The sequence below is a fragment of the Halichoeres trimaculatus genome, unplaced genomic scaffold, assembly GCF_033239565.1.
Source record: "Halichoeres trimaculatus isolate MK-OKI-2021-1 unplaced genomic scaffold, fHalTri1.1 fHalTri1_scaffold_3, whole genome shotgun sequence".
Taxonomy (NCBI): Eukaryota; Metazoa; Chordata; class Actinopteri; order Labriformes; family Labridae; genus Halichoeres; species Halichoeres trimaculatus.
The window spans coordinates 9710310-9729698 of NW_027437181.1; the positions used below are offsets into that span (position 1 = coordinate 9710310).

The 19389-nt window shown below is 40.7% G+C and overlaps 1 protein-coding gene across 1 annotated transcript in view; it reads left to right on the plus strand.

Annotated features, from left to right (window-relative positions):
- LOC141788046 (SH3 and multiple ankyrin repeat domains protein 2-like) overlaps positions 1 to 18531 on the plus strand; it is a 290879-nt gene extending 272348 nt beyond the window's left edge. Inside the window, exon 26 of the mRNA XM_074666864.1 lies at positions 11245 to 18531. Coding sequence (XP_074522965.1) covers positions 11245 to 11767 — 523 coding nt within the window. The 3' untranslated portion in view covers positions 11768 to 18531. The remainder of the gene's footprint in view (positions 1 to 11244) is intronic.
- The last annotated feature ends 858 nt before the right edge of the window (positions 18532 to 19389 follow it).

Sequence of the window (19389 nt, forward strand, 5' to 3'; positions counted from 1 at the left end):
GTTAATATGTTGCATGCTCTCCAGACGTAGTAATTGATCACACCCTTGCACATTTAGATGATATGAACATGCTAAACTGGTTTAACTGAGGTTTAACTTTGTGTAGGAATCTTAAATTCAAAGCACCTTTTAATTTTGTCAAAGTTGTCTCTAGTTTTATGAAAACTCATAAATTGCATGGAATGAAAAGAATCAGATGTAGAGGACTGTAGCTTTTGCATTTTGTATAAAACCACCTAATCCCAGCTTTCCAGTCTCCACTGTTTCCCCTGTCTTGCGGTTTGAATTAATGTTGCCTGTTCTGATTAGTTCAGCTCACTAACTCATTCATTTGGGATCAAACAGCCAGATGTCACCCTGCCCTGATGTGGCTGAAGCGTCACTCTCGTTCCTGAAGCTAGAGCGAGCGTCCAGCCAACAGCAGTCATGTGCCTTTAATCTGTTTATAAATTGTTTGTTACTGTTGCTCTGGGGGCTGTGTGTCAACAACAAGCACATCTAAGTCAAGTTAGATAAGGAAATAGACCAGCATTTGTAGCTTTTGACAGTTTATAGCTTGACCATAAAGTTTTTGCTTCAGTATCTGTTCTGTTTTTTTGCAACATTTGTCTGAAAAGTATTGGTCAATCAGGTATCAGCGGGCATTGACAGCTGCAGGACTTAAAGTCTGTATGGGGAGCAAAAGCAAGCAGAACTCATTACACCATGATGACATTCAGCACAAACTGAGGAAGATTTCTTTCTCTTTCTACTCAGAAATCTGCATTCAAAAGCAGCTACACAGCAAAATATTAAATCTAAGAATTTGTTTCTGTCTTACCTAATGCAAAGACATCCTAGACTGAAAAATTGAAGAAGGTGAAGTTTAACCAGCAGCAGTGAAGTGTGGGTAGCGGCAGGGATCCATGAGAGAGAAGGCAAGTTTAAATAAACCATCCTATCCTCACAAAGAGCTGTGATTGGCGGAGTGGGGTTGGAAACAACAAATCAAACATCAGCCTGTCAGCTGATAGCAGTTGGACGCATGGCTCCTGAGCCCATCATGAGCGTACAGTAGGGCTGGGAGATTATGGTAAAAACAAGAATCCAGATTATTTTAAGTGATATTGAAATCACAATTAATTTACACAATTCTTCATTTATTCAAAAACTTCAGTACTGATTTAAACACAACTTTAAAGAACCAGCAAGTGGCACATACAGTATTATTGATACACATAAGTCACACACACTCGCTGTGGCTGCACATGGAACACAGAAGACCTATGAAGCACAGGAACTTGCATACATCTACACTGTGTGGCATATTAATTGTTTTTCTTCGATTATATTGTTTTTATGATTGTCAGATGGCAAAATTGAAATCACGATTGAAATCCAATTAATTGTCCAGCCCTAGCGTACAGACGCCTTATTTCGAGGAACTTAATGACAACATTTTCTGGCAACAGTGGCATTATAATATTTTTAGTAACATTGCAGACATCGTTATTGTCTTTCATTATCTGAACCCCTTAACCAGTGGTTAATACAGAGCCTTGTTGAGTCTGCTGATAACACAGTGTCAGTATTTTAGATCTTTTGACTGACACCTCATTTGACCAACTGGGTCAATGTATTGTCTCTCCCGAGTGAGAGTGAATGGAAACCCCCTACTCTTTGTTTGAGTTTCAATTTCATACCGTCAGCCTTCCATTTGCTTCTATAAAAAAAAAAAAATAATAATAATAATATAAAAAAAAAGTCCAGACAAAGACAAAAATGTTCCCTTTCTTTGAGTTGTTTTGTAACTAGATACTGGTTAAATTTACAAAAAGCCTGACTGCTAAGGTTAAAAGTTCTGAGTGTTACGTTTACAGGGAGACCCAGCTTTGGTGTGTGCTCCTGAAGGTTCAGGAAGAGCTTCTTATTTAATGCGGGTCTGACCTTCACAGGTTTTTTTTTTATTTACTCTTTTTTTTTTTTTTTGTACTTTGGGGGGTAGGAGTTAAATAAGACTTGTTTTGGACTTGTTGGGGAAAGTGGGTTGGGTCTGAAAGATGTTTTATTAGAAATTGTTTGGATTTCAGATCTTGTGGTGCAAAAATCTGTTTCATATCAAACATTTACACTCAGTAAAAAATCTGCTTGATGCTAAGTCACTAAAGACAATCAGCGTTTAGATTACTGACTTCCCTGGACGCATCATTACACCTTTATTAGACAAACATACATTATGAAATAAGTTGTCTTCACTTTGTGAGAAGAGACCTGACAGATCTTGACTTCTGACTTTTTAATTTTCCACATCAAAAAACTTTAGAGGCATGACTTATAAGAAAATCAGGTTTTGTTTCAGCTTCCTGAAGCTGAGGAGAGACAGAGGAAGCCTTTGTTTGACTTACAGTTTACAGTAAAACTGAGACTCACCAAAAGAGTGCATGAAATTGAATGAAGGTGTTGGTTTGCAGACAGATCTGGGGTGCCGAGTTTTGTTTTTGGGTGTTTTTCACTTTTGTTTTGAGAGGATAGGTGAATGGACAGAGCTGGGAGAGGGGCCTCATGCTAGAAGCAAACCCAGACCACTTGCTTTATGAACACAGGAATTAACCGGGCCAAGTTTCGTCCAGGGGGGCTGAATAGTACCTCTTTGGCTGTAAACATATGGTTGTGTCTCAAGTGGGTCGTTCTCCCTCTTCAGGAATTTTACCCTCACTCCCAGAGGCTTCCATTGTCATCAGAGAGAGCTTAACACAGGTTAAGGGTTTGTGTAAGGAGTGAGCTGTGCGGGTGCTGTGGGGAGTTCATGTTCCTCCTCTTTGTTTTAATGAGAGTTTGCAGGTGTCAGAGCAGCTGATCAGGTTGTGGGCAGCAGCACACAGAGCGCACGTTGAGGGGAAAGGTGCTTTTGCTCCTGATCCTGTCAAACAGATGGTAACAGAGAGGCACAGAAGATGGCCTAGATTCACACATGCTCTCTAACTCTCGCCATCCTCTCCTCTCGCTCTTGTCCTCTTTTGTGTTTTCTTCCTCGCTCTGTTGGGATCAGCCACAGCTCTGTTGGGGACATCAGATTTTCTCTTTGGACATTTGTGGCTTTTTTCTGTTTTAGTTTCTTTTTTTTTTTTATCCCGTCTCTCAGCCTCCCAGATTAAATGTGCGTTGGTTGTGCCTGTGGACGAAAGCGTTGCCTAGAAACCGGCTGATGAGAGCAGCCTTGAGGCCTGCAGTGATGTCAGCCTGAGTCGGGGGGGAGGGGTGTGAGTGTGTGTGTGTGTGTGTGTGTGTGTGTGTGTGTGTGTGTATGTGTGTGTGTGTGTGTGTGTGTGTGTGTGTGTGTGTGTGTGTGTGTGTGTGTGTGTGTGTGTGTGTGATGGCAGGCCTAACCCTCAGCAGAGTTCAACATCATCTCATGCAGGTCACGTGCCGTGCTGCTTTAGTAGGTCGCCGTTATGTAACCCAGCACAGCCGAATCAGTGTGTGTGTGTGTGTTTTAGTGTGTGTGCGTTTGGGTGCTTCTATAAATAAGGCAGCGTGTGCGTGTATGCTGATGAATGCGTGAGCTGGTGTGTGTGTGGAAGCAGGGAGTCATGCGATGATGATGTGTGGGTGTGGTGAAGGCGAGGAAGGTCTCCCACGACTCGTATCGATGTCTTCACTCTCCTCCAAACCTGCTCAGCTGATGGAGCGAGCGTGGAGCCAGCACTCAGAGGACGGCCACGTGCTCACATTACTTATGCGTGCTGCATGTGTGAGAGGAGCATTTGCAGAATAGATGCTTGAAGTAATGTCTCTAAATCAGCTTCTAACGGTTCTGATTTTTTCTTTGTTTTGCGCTTTCAGTTGGAATTTCTGTATAAATCAGTCACTGGGTGTGCTCAGTTATCCTCGTTCCATCATCACAGACTAATGTAATCAAACATACCTGTCCCTTGGGTGTCTCTAGATACCAGATATGTGGTCAGTGGTCTGCAGTGTTATGTGCTGCATAAACATCAGCAAACTCTGCTTCTGACCAAGGACAATGTTCTCCAATAGGGGTGATATGAACAAAATATGTCAGGGTGTTTTTTTATGGCAGGATCAGGATCTGGATTCAATAAGGATTATTTTACAGAGTCAGACTATTTTGACCAGGGATTGGGATTTGGTACTTTTGTAGGTATTGACCAGTGGCGGCTGCTGGTCAGTCAAGGAGGGGAAGCTCTTTTTTTTTCCGGCCTACACCATAAATTTGTTGATTTATTTAAACCCTCTGTTCTTTTCCGAGAATATGAACTGTGACCCTGTCGTACCAACCAGGTGTTTTTTTCCAGGGATTTTACCAGTGTTCTCTCAATGGCCAGCAGAGCTAGACTGCATAAACGGCCTTGGCCCATTGTGTTGCAGGTGTAAGACTTGAGCCGGTTTAAACAGGAGAAGCTTCTCTCTAGAAGATGCTCCGGTTGAAGGTTATATTGGCTCATTTCACTGTCAATCAAAAAGGGATTCAGCCTCAGACAGATCATCCAATCATCATGCAGAGGCTGAGCGTCCAGGCCAGCCCACTGTCTCATTGACCCCCAGAGATGCTGAGCGTCGATGGGCGGGACAAAGGCCAGTGTTTATCCAATGACAGTCCAGTTTCCATTGTGGAACAACCCACTCTACGCTTCCCTGCTGAAGTCAGAAGACGCCCAGCGTCCGACTGTGTTAAAGCTCTGAGACGCTGCGGGGATGAATGAGAAGGAGGTCGAGCCAGTTACCTGTGATAGGTAGCTGATTCTGAACAAAAGATGAAGGAATTCTAGCGCATATTTTGTCAATGAAATGTACACAGCGGTACATATCATCACTTTTTTGGGGACATTTTAGGGGAAGCTGAGCTTCCCTTGCAGTGTTAGAGCAATCGCCACTGGTACTGACTGAATTCTTTCAAAAGTACCAGGTACAGATTCATGTAAAACCAAAAGGTACCACGTTTAGGTACCCAAACGCATCCTTGTGACTGTGAGAGAGTGGAAGAGTAGGTGACTTCCCATGCTGGACATGAACACAGCATTATAAATTGAAGAATATGTTAAATTAGAAAAAAAAAAAATTATTACAACACAAATTTTTTACCACATGAACACACAAAAGTACTGAAATTTGGTACTGTTGTGTACTGATTGCCAGGTACCGAGCATCTGTACCTTATGTTTCAAATGAGAAAGGTACCCAGCCCTCATCTTGACCTCAGACAACATTTTAATACACAAATATTTCTGTTTTTTTTTTTTTTTACTTTTGCCCTATTTTTGTCTTTCCTGCTCCATGTCATAACTTGTGTCCTCTGATGAGTTGTTTTCACTCTCACATTTTCAGATCCTAATAAATACATTCATTCATTCATTCATTTAAAGACATCAGCTGTAAGTGTTGTTGACTTTCTGCAGAACGTACAGAGCTTTAGCTTTATACGAGCAGCCAATGCACAGTCCACATGGAGTATAGTGAGACGTGAGACTGAGCAACATGTATTAAAACAGACAGACCATTATTCTGACTTTTAAACTCACACCACCACAGCTTTGTCCTCTTTTGTACCATGTGACGCTCTGTAGCTGTTAAAAACTTAATAAGGTCAGAGAAGCTAAACGAGGCGCCGTGCTAATTAGTCGAATGGACAGTTTCATAGTTTTACATCAGCTTCTCTCTGCTAATAAAAAGTGATTAATAGATGATAAAATAGTTGGAGGGCAATGAGAGGAATCCTCGACATGTCAGGTTAAGTGTTTTTGAAGCATCTGTGCTCGTTTTTGAGTCAGAGCTCAGCTGTCCGCTCGGTTTTGTTTTTGCATAAAAATCAAGTTTAATTGTTGTGGATAAACAATAGAGGAGAAAGACAATGATATGAAGACAGAGACAAAGATGTTTTAAATGGAGCTTTTTCCACATGAAGGTTTTTCAAAGCAATGAACAATAATTAATTCAGGCAGGTTCACATCCTGTGTGATTAGACAACAGAGAAGCACAAATAGAACAGATGCCAAAGGTCAAGAACAGGAAGAAGACAGTGTGAAAAAATCCAGGTCATGACGAATAAATATGGTTTAAATTGTCTTGGAAAGATAGCACTAGAGTTTGCTTCTTTTATCACAGCCTGGTTTATACCTCAACATAGGTATGTTGTGGTGTCCAACACTGTTGAGAGCATGACACACCTGTGCATTGTCATGTCTACATAAGTCTGCAATACTCTTCTTGAACACTCGTAGGCAGTGTGATTTCTGTCCTATCCTGGAGCTAATTAAAAGCAATGTACAGCAAATCCCAAACTATAAGGGCAGTGGGGACCTGTACATGGGCTATTGTGCAGTCATTGCAGAAGTTGGACCTTCACATTAGAGAGGACAGCTTGAAGAGACACGGAAAATGTAAAGTCGAGGATAGAAGAAAGACCTGCCAACTGCTGCACCGAGGAATATGACGAGGATGGTGTGGAAGCGTGTTTAGGACAATATTCAAATGAAAATGCAAACATGAAAAAATAATTGCAATACAGAAAATACATTTTTATTTAAAAAACATAGGTGCATTATTTGAGTCAAAAAAATAAATAAATAAATCAAATATCCAGTTTTCATTTTGCCCGTCAAGATTGCACTTTATGTAAAATTATCAGCTCCTCCAAGGAGGTTATGTTTTTGGGAGAGTTTGTCTGTTGGTCGGTTTGTTTGTCTGTGAACAACATAACCTAAAAAGTAGCGAAAGGATCTTGATGAAATTGTCAGTAAATGTTCAAAATGGCATAAGGAAGAAGTGACTACATTCTGGAGGTGATCCAGGTCACTCACCATCTGGATCCAGGACTTTTTTTAAGGATTCTTTATCATTGTCAGACAGGGCCGTTTTCACCATATGTGTATGTAACTCCAAGATAAATGGTTGGATTGCTTTGCAAAACAATACAAGACAAGGTCACAATAGTTTCTGATAGATGTAAAAGTACGATCCAAATCCTGCCAATATTCTGGGTACTATGATCCAGAATATGAAATATGTACTGGGTCATCATCATTTTCAACACTGTCAGGTAACAAATTATTGTACAAACCCGCAACTAACACCAAATTGTAGCAGACAGGCTGCTGAAAATGAGTATAACATTAAAGTAGGACTAAAGAGTCGCGTGATGATCACAATATGCTTGGCAGAGGTCTGCACTTTCTGAGTGCTTTTCTTGTTCAAAATTAAAATAAAAAAGATGTTTGCATTTTATGCAAAACAAAGATGTGCTGCATTGTATTGTTTCATATCATTTGACGTTGTATCAAAGTGCATTGTTAACTTCACTTTTTGATAAGTATATGTGCAGTGTATTCATCATTGCTTCAGAAAAATGCAAGAATCCTTTTTTTAGCATTGTTTAGGGAGAGAAATGGGTATAAGATCAAACTGATCACAGAGAGATGTTCTTTTCTCTCATCCTTTTTCCTTTTTAATTCATCCCGTGTCTGTCCAAGTTGTGTGCCTACGTGTGTGTGACTTTATCATGTGTCTAATGTTGTCCTCTGTTTCCATCTCATCCCTTCCATCCCAACCCATCTCATCCGTCTGTGGAAAAGCCGGTGTTGAAAAGTGAAGACTGTAAGTTTTTTTTCTCTTGGTGGGACAGCACTTTATCAACGGCCCAGTTCCATTTTGGCAGGGCGACCCTCCTTTTGTCCCCTTCACTTCCCCTCAGGCTGCTCCATATGCTACCACTAGGAAAGAGACAAATCTGGGTTACACAGAGCAGAAAAGTGCTTTAAAGAGTCTGGAGGTCAGATTTTTTTTCTTCAGTCGGTAATAAAAACATGATGCTGACATTTGTAATATTTAACCAGGATAGAGATCAACAGGGAGCAGGACCTGTGGGGGAACGCTGAAAGACGGTGTGATTATTCTGCATGGACTGTGTGTGTTGTGTTGTGTGTGTGCTCTACCTCTGAGCACATTCATCACCTCTCTCCATCTGGGGCTGCAGGTGATGGTGCAGAGTTACTCACTCAAGTTTCAAGCACACAAAGACCTGAGTGATTCTGTTTGCTGTGTTGGGTCTCAAAGCTCTGAGTTTCTCTTAAATAATCACGCCTTCCAGGTTTTCCCCTTGCAGTGACAGATTCTAAATGTGTTGGTAGCTGACTTATCCCAAACTGATTTCTTTCTGAAGTTAACTTTCCTTCAGCTGATGATGCAACCATCCAGAGCTGTTTCTCTCTGTACTGTTGAGGCTATAAAAAGGTGAGAAAGGCCAACCTTTCCTCCACATGTAGCAGCACACGTTCCTCCATTAGCAGCGGTGGGTGGCCTGAAGCTGCAGCCTCCTGCAGAAAACTCAGCGTGAAGACTCTTTGTAAGAACCTGAGATCTGAGCTCACTTTGTGTTCACTTTGTGTTCAGCTGCAGCTATTATTTAATCTGGAACTATAATCCATTAAAGTTATTAACAAGGAGCCTCAGGTTTAGCTTTGAATGTCTTTGAAATGTTAGAGGAAAAAACAACCCGTGGAGCTTCATTGGGTCCAGGAATAGCAGAGATTTTAGCAAAGCTGCAACAAATTCTGAGGTGTCTCCAGTTTTACTGATGTGCCCTTCTCCAAATTAAGACTTTTAGTTTGCTTTTAAATACTGATTTGGATGTTTGGAGGAGTTAATAAAAAAGACACAACTTAGACCCTCAATTTTTTAACTTCTAAGTGAGAGTGAGAAGTCCAATTAACCCTGATTTACTAATTACTACTGTTAAATATTAGATTAGTGGAAAGAAGCCTGTGCGCTGGTTCAAGCTCCATTTCTCACAAACACAGGACAAAAAAAAATTTGAAGTCTGTTTAAGCTGCAAGGTTTCAGGTCTCTGTTTGAGGCACTGCTGCCAATCTGCAGGAAAACAAAGAACATTTCTCTCCTCATGCCTCAATATCTGCACCTAAAAGTCAAATTGTAGGGGATTGACAAGGTCAGAGCATAGATACAAAACACAAACAGGTCAGTGCTGTTCAGCTGCAGCGATTCAAGGTTAAGAGTCACATGAAATAGTTAATTACAGAGTCATTTCAAAGTTGAACGTTTCTTTTACTAATCAGCCTTACACTTGGAGACTCATGTTTTTCATTATCCAACCAGATCAGATCAACTCTACTGAAGACTAAAAAGTGCCTCCTTTAAGTTCTTATTACTGTGACAGAGAAACAGGACATGAAACTCTTTCTTAAAGTCACCATCATTAGTTTTACTATTATTCAAATAGTTTTATTGGCATTTTATACTCCAAACAGACAATACAATCAACAAGGCTGCAAAACAGCAGTCACAGGAGACATATATACATAAAGTAAAAATAAAACAACAACGAAACTATATTAAAAAATAATAATAGAAATTTAAACAAAATATATCTGTGTCTCTTGCCAGAAATTCCAAGTTAATCGTATCTTCATCTTCAGATTTTCATTCTAGACTCATAGAAAATAATTTATCTAATCTGTGTAATATACAGTTATGAACAACTTTATCAGAACAGCTGACAGTTCAGAAAATTTTGACCTTTTTTTGCTCTGAGCTCAACAAATCTCTGATGAAGTGAGTCCTGCTGTTTTCATCTCCTTTAACTTTAATATTTGGTTGTCCACCTTTCACAGCAGCGCGTTCCTGACATAAAGTCAGTATATTTCCTGAGAGCTTCAACACTTATGTTTTCACATGACTTCTGCAGCTCAAGACAAAGACTTTACTTTGAATGTGTCCACAATATTTTATAACGCGACCAAATCTGCTGGATGGGGCTGAGATATGGACTTAAGGGGTCCAGTCCATCATGTTTGAAGTTCCTTTTTATAAGGAAAATGACCTAAACCTCCTTATCACGGCTCTCTTCTATGGTATATAGAACAAGATGACTTTGTTATATCTAATTTGTTTAATGGCAAATTCAACTTTATCTACTGAAAACTCTCAAATGTGCCAATTGTTCGGATGATTTCAGCCACCGCTGTAGATTTATTTCTTCAGAGTCTAAAGTACACAATGATTGTGTGCATCAAAACATCAATCACACTTCATTATAAGAATGTCAAATAAAATGTAAACCAGTTCTAAATAATGCGTCTGCATGGGGGTTGAAGAGAAGACAGCCTCTTTACTGCTGAAGTCTGAAAAGCGAAAGTCTTTCATCTGGTGCCACCTATTGCTTATTAAGCAGCATTACATCCTTGCACTTGATATTTACTACAAAGGAGGTTGTGTTTGGGAGAGTTTGTCTGTGAACAACATAACTAAAAAACAACTGGATGAAATTTTCAGCAAATGTTCAAAATTGGGTAAGGAAGAAGGGATTAAATGTTGAAGTAGATCCAGATCATCGTCTGGATCCAGGACTGTTTTAAAGGATTCTTTATCCTTGTGGGATAGGGCTGTTTTCACTATATGTGTTTATACATCCACGGTAAAAGGTCGGATTGCTTTGCAAAACAATTCAAGACAAGGTCACCATAATTTCTGACGGATGTGAAAGTATGATCCAGATCCTGGCAATATTCTGGATACTAAGATCCAGAATCCAAAAATGTACTGGGTGATCATAATTTTCAACACTGTCAGGTAACAAATTATCGTACAAACCCGCAGCTAACACCAAAATGTAGCAGACAGGCTGCTGAAAATGAGTAAAACATTAAAGTAGGACTTAAGTGTTGGTGACAGTCACATTATGCTAGATGGAGGTCTGCACTCTCTGACCGCTTTTCTAGTTATGATTGTTTTGAGAATTAAAGTGGACTCTGCAGGTAGCTGATGGTTTCAGCTTGTTTGTTTCAGTTTGTTATCATGGTTACTTCTTCATACCTTCAGGTCTCTCTCAGGTGTTTCTCAGAGGCCTGGAGACTTGTTTCTGTTTTTATTTATTAGTTTGTTGTCAAAAGCTTTAGATTTTTTTTTTTATCAGCATTTTAACCTGGTTTTTAAAATTACTGCCAGGAGTGATTAAATTGATTGGAAAGGTTTGTTTTCTGAAAACACATCTCTGTTGAGACATGACCATCATTATTATGGGGTTTAACCAACCAGAGTCAAAGATCTGACATAGCCTGGAAACAAATACATGTGTCATAGTCTAAAAAAACTGACACACCTTAAAGCAGTTTGTGTGTAGTTTAGGTTAGTCATTAATTAATTCATCCTGGAGCCCTGAGATCTTCAAAAGTTGAAATTAATATTTGAATTAGCTTGTGTCTAATCCTCCGTCTCATCTCTGTCTCCCATCAGGCCTCCAACAGATGACTCAGGAATGCGTAACAACGCCGCTGCTGCCCTCACCTCCACTCCTCCCAGCAGCCTCCCATCTCAGACACACCCCTGCAGCCCTCCAGACTCCGCCTCCTCCCTCACCCCCTGCTCCTCACTGCCACCCTCTGTGTCGCCCACCCTCACTGACGTCTTTGGCCTGCCCACTCCGCCCATGGGCAGCGGCGGCGGCTACAGCCTGAGCTCCTCATGCGGTGGCAGTGGCAGCTCACGCTCCCCGTCACCGCTCACACTGATGCAGGCAGTGGCGGCCTCGGGGAAGCCCTTTGCCTCCAAACCCATGGAGCTGTGGAGCAAACATGACGTGGCCGACTGGCTGGAGAGCCTGAACCTGGGGGAGCACAGGGACGCCTTCCTGGACAATGAGATCGAGGGCGCACACCTGCCGTCCCTGCAGAAAGAGGACCTGATAGACCTGGGTGTGACGAGGGTGGGCCACCGCATGAACATCGAACGGGCCCTCAAGCTGCTGCAGGACAGATAAGCCCCGAGGAGGCAGGTGGTGACATGTGGAGTCCGGGCCGAGGAGAGGGAGGTGTTCCCAACCACTTTTACTCTTCATCAGACATTTTCTCAAGTCGTGGAACTGGATAGAAGTTTTGTCCAAGCTGATGCTGCCTCTTGCTGTTTTTGTCCTCTCTCATCCTCCGTCGCCCTCATTCAGTGCTCCGGTCTTGTCCGCCCTCTTCCTCCTCCCCACCGCCCTGAGCACCAGGGAATCATGGGACGTTGGGCGAAACTGTCGGGAAACAAAGAAGGGACCAGCTGCTATGTCACATGAAGGAGAGCAAGAGCAGAGGAGGCCAGTACAGAGGACTGAAACTAAAACTCTGGAATAGTTTGAACTCAAACACTGGAAGAAATACTCGTCTGGAAGTTTCTTTCACTAAAGACTCGTGCTCACTCAACTGCTTTGGAATACTCAAGACTTTTTCAGCGCACCCCGGAGCGGGTGCATGAAAACCAGCTGAGCTGGTTGTTGCTCCTTTTCTATCTTTGCTAGAGTTTGTTCAGAGAATAATATTTCTTCACTAGAGTCCTACCGGAGTTATATTTCTGGGTGCATCTAAGGTTGTAGAGAAAAATTTGCGATAGACTCCATTTTTCTTGCTTTTCACCTGTTTGTGTCAAATAAGAACATTAGATGACATCTTTAAAGAAATATTAAACAAGATTTCATGACCACACACACACAAACACACACCTTATGCACAGAGATTTAAGAATAACACACACTGTCTGCACACACACGCACACACCCTGAGCATGTATACACACACCGATACTTTGATGGCCTTCTTCTCCAGAGAGAGAGCAAAGCATGGAGAGAGGTGGTCACCAGAGGAGGAGCTATCACACCTCCCACGGTGTCCACCTCGAAAAGAAAGGTGAGGACGCGAGCTACAGACGGACACGCAGACGTTGGACCAGTTCAAACGGTTTAACCAGCTTTCTGTTTGCAAAGGGCAAACTTCATCCCTCTCAGCTTTTCCTCTTACTTTAGTGTGTTTGTGTGCACGTGTGTGTGCGTGCGTGTGTGTGTGAGTGTGTGTAAGAGCGCGTGTGCTAATGGTTGACCCAGAATATCAAGGCCAGTTTAGCTATTTCCATGGATCTGCTATATAGGCCAGAGTATAGAGAAAGTAGAGCTGTTCTTTATTTTGTACTTCTCTCATTCTGTCAGAGTTCCGTCCTCTTCACTTTTAGCAGGTCAACACACAGTGTTCATGTGGCCCCACAGTAATGCTAATGTATCAAACACCCTGCGTGTACGTGGTAGACAGTGACATTATTTAAAAGACAACTGCATGGTTTGTCAGAGTGAATAGTTTGAGGATAAGATGATCGACTTTTGCGCTCATGACTTTGATGAGAAAACTGATACTTTCTTGATTGAGCTGGGAGATGATTTTCTTTGCGTGAAGACAAGAAGCAACTGAGCGCAAGTGTTTGTGTAGCTAACCACCAGGTTAACAACAAAAAACTGCAACTTTTACCTAAAAACTCAGTTTGTAGGACATGAAACATTTCTCCCAGCTTTGGGAGGAATCTGTAAAAGCTATTCAGTGAACGGACATTTTTTTTGTGGAGAAATCCAGCAAATATAAAGACATAAAGTCGTGTCAATAAAGCAGAACCCCTTCCAATCCAACGACCAGCACACAGACTGCTAAGTCTGAGACCTGGGTCATCATAAAAGATCCAGAAAGCCACATCCAGAAAGAGACCTGCTCCAAATCTTTTAGAATACTGATGATTTAATCTTTAAGGATTGACATTTATCAGAGTTAATAGTTTGATAATATAAGATAGACTGAATGTGAACATCAAACCTGTTTCTGTTCTTTGTCATGTAAACTTTCTCTCATTATTTACTCTCCATATTGAGCCCTAAGTGTTATATTTGGTCATAACCTTTACTCCAAACCACTTTTTTATCAACTCCACAAAGTAAAAACTGGATTCAGAGTTTCATCAATGAATATGACTTATTTTCAGTCAGACCTGATGAACTGACACTGAGACACACACTTAACTCATGGACACCGACGCCTCTGGTGTTTCAGTGGAAAGTGTGACCCTGCTAACTGGAGACTCTCAGCACACAATCACTGACACGTTCAGCTGAGGGTCTACAGTTAGCACGGTCACTCTTTACTCCAGAACACCAGTTGCTCTGTATCGGTCGTGATCCTGTCAGAACTCAAAAAAACTCAAGTCCATGGTGGAGTTTTGTTTCTGATAATTGACCACAGAACAACCCGGGATTTTGATGCTGCTGGCAGTTTGAATTCAGAGTTTAAAGAACAATAACTCCTCTGAGTAAATGGAGCTGAAACGCTGCTACTGTTGTTACACTGTTGTATTGTAAACGGGCCAAACCTCTCTTTAAGAAGATCATTAATCTCTGGGGACATAAACTGGGAAAGTCAAAATTGAGGAACAAGGTTTTCGGAGTCTGAAACAGGTCCAATTTTCCCTCAGTTTCAACTTTGGGTTCATGCAAGAATACGATCGAGAAGACCATCACATCCAAAGCCCAAACCAATCAGCTTCCTTTGCAACAACTAGGCTAACTTCAGCTCCACCCTGGCTTCAGCTTGCTTGTTAATTTTCCTCAGAGGATGAACCACAAACACAAACAACTTCCTCTCTTGAGCTAAAAGTCACAATTTCCCAAACGTGAGTTTGCTTTCTTGATAAAACCAATCATTCTGTGGTGCTGCGTTGGATCCTATGCCTCCATCTGAGTTTGTGAGCTTAAAGGTCTAAGTACTCCTCTTTCCCAAGCTCCTCCCTGTGGTGTAGTCCAGCAGTTTCCAAAACCCGGGTTGCAAATTCCCTTCCAAAATCATAAAGGGTTCATAAATGCACTTTTTATCTATTATTGGAAAAACAAAAATTGAGGTCCAATTTGATATAAAACCATGCAAATACAAAAAGTTTGATCTGTTTCCACATTTCCTCATTTGAGACCCTGAGGGTGACTATACCAGGACCACTACGTTATCAGCTGAGGCAGATTAATTAAGGAAACACAGCAATCTGTGCACATGAGGAGACTAATTTTCTACCCATCAGCTAAATTGAATGTTTCAGGCCTTTTTGGATTGGCCTCTTAGTGTATTCCCATTTTGAAGGGGTTGCTGGTCTGTGGCAGCACCATTTCAATCTACTTAAATTCCCATGATAACAAGGGTCCCTTAGGTCTTGGGTTACCAGGGTCTAATGTTCCCAAACAGATGTTAGCAGAGGTCTCAGGGTCAGTTCATCCAAAGATCCTGTTATCCAAGTGTACTCCGTTTTCAAAGCTCCTGGGTTTTTGAGATCCCCAGGATTCTCCAGGTAATGCACAGAAATCCATGCTCCAGATGCCATTTGTCTATGGGTCTGATCTTTCTATAGGTTTGCTTAGCCACCGGGTTTGCTGTTGGCTCTGTCAGCCTGTGTTTAAAGTAAATCATCTCTTTGCTTCGGCTCTGTGTTTTATGAACGGTGTTTCAGTCTTCTCATCAAACTCTCAACAAGTGTTTTACCAAAATGTCCAGACCATGCGCGGCTGTAATCCAGCAGCATATTACTGTATTAGATCCCATGTCGAACCCGACCCAGTATAAAAGTCCATCACTCAGGTTGATGTTTAAAGAACTAAAACTCAAGCTTGAAAATGACTTTTCATGTTTTCTATTCGGCTAAATGACTAGCTGACTATTTTCTAAAATGTTCTTTAGTATCAGCAGGAGTGAGCAGATTACAGACTGTGACAGACATTTGTTAGCATCGAGCTAACTAGAGTTTCAATTGAAGCCACTGTTTAGTTAGAAGAAAGTCTCTAAAAACACAAACTTTTGCAGAAAACAAGATCTTTTCTTATGTGTGTACTTTAGAGCGACTTAAGCCAGATGAAACCTCGCAGAGCAGTTGGCTATGAGGGCAGATGGAGAATCTGCGGCTTCAGGGTTTTATGTTGAATTATGTGAGTCACGCTAGTCGTCCTGCCCGGTCCTGCCCTCTGACCACTGTGGAAAAATAAGCCGAGAATGAGCTGACAAAGCTGGCAGATGTTCATCAGCGTGAGCCCTGCGTGAGATTAGAAAGGGATAGAAATGTTTCTGATCTGTTGCAGATGTAACTGGACCAAGTTCTCTTCAAGTCCCGGATTTATTTTTCTTGCTGCTTCTGCAAGAGACTGGATTATAACTTTATTCAAAGGGTCCAGTTTTAAGACAAACTCAGCATTTTTAAAGTTGGAAATGTGTTTGTGTTTGCTAGCAATGGTTACAAGCTGGTCTGAAGTAGAAGTACAGTTTGTGTTGAAATGTGTGTATATAAGAGTGTTTAACAGGACAAAATATCTATTTGATTAAATGTATAGCTCTATTAAGAGATTAAGAGTTCAATTTCAATGAAGGAGGATGTTAAGTTGCCAGAGCTGACCTGAGGACCAAAGCAGTGGTTCCATCCCCCATCATCCTGCAGAGGATGCCTTAAATAGCTCACAGTCCCCTCCTCCACCTCCTGCACCACTGTCGCTCGTACAGCTCGTGTTGTTTCTCGAAGTCAATTCTTTCAGAGCACACCTCACATGTGGTTGATATGTGCTCGACAGCGACCCTGCGTCTGGAAGGATTTTAAACACCTTTATTTGGTTTCATATCACACTCCACGGCTTCATGTTGAGGTGGAGACAAAATGAAACATACACAAGCTCTGTGTTCTGTGAACATTCAGCCGTACGGAGGCCTGCGCGGGACAATGCTGCTATAATCCTGTTCCATTATCTAACAACAAACAGCGACGTGTCAGAAGTGGGGTAGAAAAGCACAGTATTTTTAAAGATTTGTATAGAGTTCTATGAAATTTTATAGAGGTTATCTGAATAAAACACTGACGCGTGGATTGCCAAAAAAACAGAAATACTATATAGATAAAAATGTGATTATTAGACTTCTGGGTTATGTAAGAAGCAATATTTATTCTGGATGAATCTCCTTGGTTGTGTTTTATTTTCACATTTTAAAGTTACATATCATGATGCGTTCACATGTCAGTGTTTTAATGAAGTGTTGCCTAAAGTAGAAACTACAGTTTAAGATATTTTGGCCAATCAAGTGAAATCCAGGTATACGGCGAGTCAAAGGGGGCAAACATGCTGCAGGTTGAGAAGATTTCCTCATGAGGAACATGCTGTGACGATATGAGAGAGGCAGATGGAAACACAGATGTCTGACGAAAAAAAACGATGACACCAAGTGGTGAGAGAAGAAAAAGAAGTGCTGCAAGAAGACAAAACAAAAATTTGAAAGCAAAGTGGTACAGGTATATTAGTGCAAAACAAAATAACACAGACTAATTCAACAAATGTAAACCAGAGGTAAAAAAAAAAAACCCGACCTATTCAGTTATCATGAAGGGAATGCTCCAGGCCTGCAGGGGGCGCTTAGTAAGCATTGAATTTTGATTAAAAAGAGATACAGAATCTCACAGTTAGCTCAGAGCTCCAATAGTCTGCAAAGCCTGCTAATCATGTAGCTATCTGCATGACTAACAGTGCTGCTTTAGCTAAGTTTACAGTAATTAAAGCTATTGAAATTTGGAAACTTAATTCAGTTTTAATAAAACACAAATTTTCCAAGCATTTGATGAAACTGGATTTTCTCAGATTATTCATTTACAATGGAGAAAGTGCAGGAGTGAAACAGTTTTTCTCTTTTGTTCTTTTTCGGAAGTGTGGAAAAAGTTAAATTAGTGTTTTACATAATGTAGTTTTCTATAGCGCCCTCTGCTGGCCTGGAGCTCATTTGTTGTGATTTGGTGTAAATGATTTAGACTTTCTAGATACAATTCTGCAAACTTGTTGCTCTGAAGGTGGAGTTTTGGCTTTCAGCAGCACTTATTGAATCTTCAACACTTTTCTGTCCTTGGATTGGTTTTTCAACTTTTGTTTGTGCTCTTACAGAAAGCCGCCACGTCTCCAAACTGAAATATTTTCAACCACCTCTCAGTGTGTTTGCCCTCGTAGGCCACCGTAAAGTTATCTTCTGACGACCATCATCTGCCTGACTCTCATCTCCTGAATCCCCTCAATCTAGAGTGTGTGTATAAAAAAAGAGCAAAAACTGTGTAAATTTTCAAAAAAGATATATCTGCAGGCCATCTTGGTAGGAAATATATGAAACTTATATATATGTATACATACAGAAATCCACCAAAAAGATTAGATGTGGCCGTGGGTCACTGACAGTTTTCTCTGTTGTAGATCTGAGTAGATGTAGAAGAATCTTTAAAAGCATCACTGTGGCGTGGAGCTTCACCAGGCCGTGTTTTGAAACAGGCATGGCTCACTAACCCACCTCCACCCCTCAACCCCCTTTGAAACACTGCTCCCACCTTTATCATCGTCCAACATTCGGGTAACTGTTTCTTTTTCTGCTTCTTTTCTTAATCGATTCATTTATTATCATTTTTTTTTCATTGATAGATTTTATTCTTTGATTAAGTCTTCATAGAGGCTAAGATGTTTTTTCGGTAATTTGTGCAGAGACTTGTGTTCATGTTTTCTATGTTGCTGTAATTTTGTGCTACTGAATCATCATAGAGTCAACTAATTACTGAAATGAAAAGAGAGAGAAATTTCCTGTAACTGCACTCTTCCTCCCCCCTGCCCCCTCCCCTCCTCTCAAATCCTCAAGATTTCTTGTATGGCAACCAAAATTCACTGTAAGAAATAAATATAATATTGCACTAGTGTTGTTTCCTGCTCTGAAGTTCTTCCTATGAATGTTTCTTCGGAAAACTGATGTTGTTTTGACATTGAATGAGCCCTTGATTCTGCAACCTACAGCAGAAGAATGAAAAACAGACATTTGGAGAGGTTGGTAAGATAAACTACATTTTCCAAATTGCATTGCACAAAGGGAACGGCAGGGCTACCAACAGCTGGAGAGCATTTAAGCTAATTATGGACAGAAACTGCAGCAACCCCAGGATCATAAAAGTAAGTGTGAAAATATGTTTATAAGTGTTTTTTTTTTTTTTTTTTTGTTACATTTACACATGTAAACTTACAAAACAAAGTCTAAGATTTCATGGAATCATACTTCATGTAATGCACTTTTTTTAAAGCACTAAACGAGTGTCAGCTGACCTAAGTAACCCAGTGTGGTGCCATCTACTGAAGTTAACAGATAGTGAAATTAACAAGGTTAGACTCTAAAAACATTCGTGTTCACTGCCAAAAATTCAGTGATTTGAATCTGAGCTTTAAGGTATGTGTAAGAAATATAAAAGTTCCATTGTAATTTCCCATATCAGTATGTTTTTATCCTTGAATAAATCACTTATCACTTTTATCTTTAATCACTTTTCTATAAATTTCACAACTTGAGCACAAAAAAACTACAAAAATGACAAAGTATTGTCTTCTTTTAATGAGTTAATATTTTTATATATATAATATTTGAACTGCATTTTTATTTCTAAAGTACCCTTTTATCTGAAATAAGTGCATACAGGCATGCTAGTGTGAATGCTGATGACATAGTTCGAGCGTTTTTTTTTTTTTTTCGTTTTTGTTTTTTTGCAATATTTCTGATATAATTAATC